The following is a 6,841-nucleotide window of genomic DNA, read 5'->3' on the forward strand; positions in this document are numbered from 1 at the left end:
GAGCGTGTCAAAACGTAACATACAAGTATCTCGCATCCCAAGATACCACACTGGAGCACAACTTCCCTTCCATCAAGATATTTGATCTACACCTAATAGTCTTCTAAACACCAAACCCAAAAGATCAAAAACATTTATAATCATATCCTCTATGTGTGTCAATTTAAATCACATAAATACACTTTTATTCATATTTGCAAAGTTCAACCTCATTCATATATTAACTTGAACGTCAAAGTTCTAGTTTTTCAGAAATAAATTTTCTTGAAATATAGGGATGAGAGTTTTATTATGAGCACTTAAAAAAAATCGGATAGCATTTATATTACTTTTTATAATTATTTTAAAAGAAAAGTTTATGAATAATTACACAAGAATTTTCACCATATGAAAACTCTTCTTCACCATTTCTTTCATAAAAAATTAATTCTTCCCATGAAAACTTTATATACAGAAAGAAAAATTAATAAACTATAAGAATATATATTTCCTATCATATTATTTTCATTAATCTACAAAATAACTCAAATAAACACACCCTTACTAGGGGACCAAAAAGTAGTGCAATGAGAATTAATAGAAGAAAAGCCTAGTTAAAGAGAACAACTCAATAAGGGCTAAAGCATAACTGTATTATAAGCTGGCATTACTTCCCTCCTTTATCTTTACAAAAACTAAACAAATCCCTAAGAAATCATAACACAATTCAATATTTCATACTCATTAAGCGCAAGATCTAAGGTGCCACTATACACAAAAACCAAAAAAGAAGAAGAAGCATGATGAATAAGGGAAGAGAAGGCAAAGGAACAGCACCCTCTACAGATCTGTTAGTATGTTTCCCATCACGAACTCATCTTCGTCTAATGCCTAAGGCCATTTGCAGCCCCGTTAGGCCCTTAGAGCCTAACAAACGTAACCGCCACCACCAGCGTAAGAGATCAATTTCCAGAGCTGGTGGTGGCGGCCAAAGCAGTAGTCCAATGTTATGGACTAAAAGCAAATCAACTGGCTCTGAAAATTCGGAGCCAACTTCTCCGAAAGTTACATGCGCCGGACAGATCAAAGTGAGGCATAAAAACACTGGTTCAAGGAGTTGGCAATCCGTGATGGAAGAGATAGAGAAAATTCATAACAACAAGAAGCAAAAGAAGCGACTAAATTGGGCTGAATCTCTTGGTTTCAAGAAGGAGATCATGCATTTCTTTACTTGTTTACGAGCAGTACGCTTTGATTTTCGTTGCTTTGGATCGTTCTCAGGAACCGATATAGTAACAGAAGACGACGAAGAAGAAGACGACGATGACAATGATGAAGATGAAGATAAAGACGAAGTGTATTACGAAAATGACCAACTTGGTGTAGACGAGAGTCACGATGATGACAACGAATCATCGAGAGCCGTGTTCTCGAAATGGTTCATGGTGTTGCAAGAAGATCAAAACAAAGAAGTTCACAAAGAAGAAGAAAAGAAAGAGGAAACTCATGATGGAGATGGAGAAGGACAAATCTCTGTGCCTCCTCCAAACGCATTATTGCTCATGCGATGTCGGTCCGCTCCGGCGAAGAGTTGGTTGACAGAAAGCGAAGAAGAAGGTGGAAATAATAATGAAAAGCAAAACAATTCACATAAAGAGAAAGAGAAAGAAAAAGAGTTACCACAAACACATGTAAAGAAAGGACAAAGCTTAAAGTCATTGATGGCGGAAGAGAAGATAAACAAGAAAGAGAATTTGGTAGTGATGAGATACAATCCTGAATTTTACGGTATTTCAACTGATGTTGCTGCAGAAACATGGATTGTTGGTGGTTTACCAGATCCAGTGTCAAGAAGTCGAAGTTGGAAAAGATGAACTATCATAGTCCAAAACATTAATTTTTTATTTTTTATTTTATTTTTTTCATTTTGTTTTGCTTTGTTTTCAAACATTAATACAAAGATTGTGTTGTGTTATGTCTCATAAGAATACTACCTGGGAAATTTAATGTTAAAGTCCCAGTTTTATTAGGAACGCTTTGATCATTTTTATGGTTACTTTGTTGTACAGCTTTTTGATTTCTTTACATAAGTATTTGGGAAAGTTTTTTTTTACAGGTTGGTGTGTGAATTTGTTTACTATGTTGTCTAGATTCTTAAATTGCTTTATTAGTTAAAGGAATAAAGGAATATACATAGTACAAAAAATCGACCCTGTATATATATGTGTTTTATGTTATCTTTAATTTGTAAACGAAAAAGAAAAGAATTGAGTTTACTTAATTTGGGACATTTGAGCTTTAGGTTGTGACTATTAACCCATTGTTAAGCAAAATATTGTCTTAATTTTACCAAAAATTTCGAACACTTGTAGACATTTTTAAAAGTGCTCCCTATCCCTGACTGGCACGCCTCTGTCTAATTCTAGTGTTCAATGACAAGAGAAGAGACAAGCTTTGAATGTTGTTTTTTTTTTCTCTCTCGATTGGTTCGGTACATACACAATATTTTGTTTCTAATAGTGAGTCAGTCCATTATGTGTCTGTTTTTGAACCCTCTGACTTATGTCCTAAAAGCTTCGAGGCTTTATTAACTTCGGTTTATTTTTGGGGTCTCTAGTGTTCTGTAAAAAAGTAATAACGAAAAGGTTTATTTCTCTCAGTAGAAAAACATCCTTTGTTGATATTTTGTATCCATTTCTATATGAATCCGAATAACAGTGCTCTACACCACACTAAGATGAACTAAAAGTGGTTTGAAAAACAATAATCTTTAATTGTCAAGTTTTGATGATAACAATATAATTGAAAATAATATAATTGGTATTCTATTAAGTTTGTTTTCATGTGTAGAATAATTTATAATCATTTACATAAAAAGAAAATGATCATTTGTCCTCACATAAAAGGAATGATCATCTGTCTCAGATAAAACAATGATCATTTATGTCAAAGTTAATAAGGTTGATAATCGGAACTTCTATGCAAACATGATCATCTCCACCCACATAAAAATGATAACTTTCACTAAACGCAAAGACACCATTTGTGCTCAGATGACGAATGACCTGAAATGCTAAGCCATCATTTCATTCAAACTACAAAGAATATTCTCTCAACGATCACATCGTGATAGTTGTGTCAGTACTATGAATGAAAGGATAAGATTTAGTACATATAGTATGATGCGAACGACTTCATTCTCAATGGACAAATGATTGGCAATTACATATGATTAGCAAATCAAATGCCGAAGGCCTCTTTATATATAGAAGAAATTCAAATGTAAGACTATTAATGAACGATTGAACTATTGAATAACATTCTAAATTATTAAGCTTTGTATTTTATTATAATATTAGCAAAGAGCAAACATTTAGACACAAGTGCTCTTTTTATCACTATTCTTTGTTAGAAAAATTTTACTTTTGTAGCCGAGATTTATTAAGTTTGTCACTCTATGTAAATTGTTTTAAACAAACATCATTGAAATTTCTTAAAGTACTTTAGTGTGAGGCAAGGAATATCTCTTTCATAGAATTTCTTAAAATTCTTAATCTATCTACTTCCAAAAATATCTATAACTCTTTAAAATTCTTAATATCTATGATTCTTAATCATTCTCAATATTTATTTCTCTCTCCTCAATCATTTATTTTATTAATGGAAGAGAGATAAAAAAATATTAACACATAATTTGCACCATTTATTTTAAAATCTAATGATTCTGATTCATTCTGATATTATATAAAAATGTCACTCTCATATGATATGTCATATATATATATATATATATATATATATATATATATATATATATATATATATATATATATATATATATAAAGTTGTTCTATTATTATTCAAAATTTTGATCAATAACTTTATGTTTTCGTTATGAATGTTTTAATTTCCTGTTTTGAAAAAATAATAAATTATGATTTGATCAAAGTTTGTCTTATATAGTTAGTATGTGCATTTATTTCTAAAATATAATAATAATAAATAAAAAATGACAAAATTATTGAATCAAAAGAGATTATTATTTTTAAAGAGATAATAAATAAGTTCCTATAATATTTGTCATATATAAAAATATTTGAATCAACAATATATTTTTCTCCGTTAATAAAACTAATAAATATATTTTTTGTTTTTGACATTAATTATAAAAATATTTGAATCAATAGTAAACTTAGTCCAATTGATAAAAATAACCTTGTATAAAATCATTTGAATCAACAATAATTTTTTTAACTATATAAAAATAGTTGGATCAATAATAAAATTTTAAATATTGATATTTTAGTCATTTTAATATTAATTTGATGGATTTATATTTTCTAGATAAATTAAAAAATAGTCGATAAATTTATATTATTTCAATATTGCTATCAATAACTTTATTTTTCTTGTTTCCTATAATTTCCATATTGGATGAAATCAAAAAAAATTCTAAATTCTAAATAATTATAATTTTCTTAGTTTGCTATCAAAACATTAACCAAACATTGAATTTTTAAATATAATTTAATAATTCAAATATTTATATTGAATCAACCAAGCGGTTGAATTCCATTGGCAAGGAGCCCCGTCCAAGGACGTACTTGGAAAATACCGAGTTCGATTTGCTTGGCCAGTGTGCATGCCTCTCCGCACGAGCCGGATTAGTGGCCCACCTGTGGTGGGTCGACACCGGTGCAAGTAGCAAAAAAAAAAAATTATATTGAATCAATATAGGAAAATCTGAAATAAAATAATTGTTTTTTAATTTTGTATTTTAAAAAAATAAAAAGTTATAATTTGAAGAAATTTTATTTTCTATAGTTGATCAACGTCATTAAAAATATCAATCATAATAAAAATCTTAAATTGACCAATAAAAATAAATACTAAAATTGATAACAAAATATTTAAATATTTGTTTAAGCTAAAAATCATATATTTGAATATTAATTTTAATTATCTTATCCTTTTTTTCATCATAAATAAATGCATGCAAGATCCGTAGAGAATAATCCTGCACCCAACATTTGATCTTCCCCAAGATTTCATAATTTGAAGATCTAAAATCTGGATCTTCAGAGAATTTTATTTTTTATCTAGATCTCTAAGAAATTTAATTTTAATTTTAATGTTATGGGTAAACAATGTAATATTTTTGATAAAACAATGTAACAATTTTTTAAAAAAAAGAAATAATCTTACCCCTCGGTTTTCTAGATAAAATGACAGATATGATACACTAGTTTTGAAAATAATAATAATGTTGCTTCTAGGTTCGAACCAATGTGCATATAATTTTTCATGACACCCTTCGTTACCTTTCTTCTTTAGCCGAGGTTAAATGCATTTGGCATCCGAGGTATTATGTGTTTTTGTTGTATTGTAATACGAAGAACATATTCAGATATCGACTTGTTACCTTTCTTAATAGTTTTCAGTTCAGCCATGAGTTGGTGAAATCGTGTCTTTATTTGCAAGTGGAAGTGTTTGTTAACTTTGTCCCACACCTCATGTGCATGCTTACAAGAGAGAACACGAGACAACACTGCTTCAGAAGTGGTGGATAATAGCCAAGTGAATAGCGCCTGGTCCAAAACTATCCAAGCGTCATAATCTTCAGAAACTATTTTTGAAAGCCTCTCACTTATCGATTTGAACATTGGTGGAATTTGTGGATTCACAACAACATTGTGCAGTTTGTGTGAAAATATCACTTCTTCTACTTGTTGATTTCAGAGTAGGAAGTTGTTTTCCTGGAGTTTGATCGAGAGTTTTGGCGCAAACATGTTGCTAGAGTGTTGCACCATTGTTGATGCCACTAGTTGTGAGGTTTTGAACATTTCTTACGTTTCTTGGACTTCGCTATCAAGATCTTTCATGGAAGATTCTTAATTTAAAGCTTTTTGTTGATCGTTTCAAATGCAAGAACTGTGAAATCGATAGAGACGAGAACAAGTGTGCGAGCAGAAGAAGAATACCTTAGGCGATTGATACCATAATAGATGAGTAAATTATTGTAAGCTCCATTATTGAAGATTTCTTTAGAGATGCAACAGATACTTTATATGTGCTTTGGATGATTTTGATTAATTAGATTTACACTGCCTGGTGGATTCGATATATATATATATATATATATATATATATATATATATATATATATATATATATATATATATAGGTTTGTTATACTTACACCAAACTTTACACTAAATACTTACACCAAACACTGTTTACCGTATTTATACGGTGAACATTATTTTTTTTAAATAAAGAATATATTTATGAATAGTAATTTGAACAGTGTCGACGAGCAGCGCTCGTGGATAGTATATGAACCGTAACTTTTAATGGTGAAATAAAGTTGGTTAATGAAATATAAAAATTGGATAATGAAGTGATAAAGTTGGTTAATGAACGTCCAGATTTTAAAAATAATTTAGTAGAAAAATAAAGTTGGTTAATGAAAAGTAAAAAGTTGGTTAATAAAGTTATGAAATTGATTAATAAACGTAGAGATATTAAAAATAACTTTTAGTATTAAAACTAAGTTGGTTAATGAAAAGTAAAATGTTGATTAATGAAGGTATGCAATTGGTCAATAAACGTTCTTATTTTTAATAGTTATGAAGTTGATTAATGATATTAAAATGTTGGTTAATAAAATTATGAAATTGGTTGATGACATTTTTTTTATTAGTACTCCCTTACTTTAAATAAAAAAAACATAATTTTTTTTAAATAATCATTTTTATTATAATATTTCACAATTCACAGAGAATATTAAAGATGAAGATCATAGTTCATCTTTGAATCTTTGATTCATTGGTGAAGATGAGTTTAAGAGAGTGATGAGGTG

The 6,841-nt window shown here is 29.2% G+C and overlaps 1 protein-coding gene across 1 annotated transcript; it reads left to right on the plus strand.

The window, feature by feature from the left end:
* Positions 1 to 576: 576 nt before the first annotated feature.
* LOC131656202 (uncharacterized) lies at positions 577 to 2,096 on the plus strand. The gene has a single exon (XM_058925963.1). The coding sequence runs from the start codon at positions 780 to 782 to the stop codon at positions 1,851 to 1,853; it is 1,074 nt and encodes a 357-aa protein (XP_058781946.1). The 5' UTR covers positions 577 to 779; the 3' UTR covers positions 1,854 to 2,096.
* Positions 2,097 to 6,841: the final 4,745 nt, after the last annotated feature.

This window comes from Vicia villosa, linkage group LG3, assembly GCF_029867415.1.
Source record: "Vicia villosa cultivar HV-30 ecotype Madison, WI linkage group LG3, Vvil1.0, whole genome shotgun sequence".
Classification (NCBI taxonomy): domain Eukaryota; kingdom Viridiplantae; phylum Streptophyta; class Magnoliopsida; order Fabales; family Fabaceae; genus Vicia; species Vicia villosa.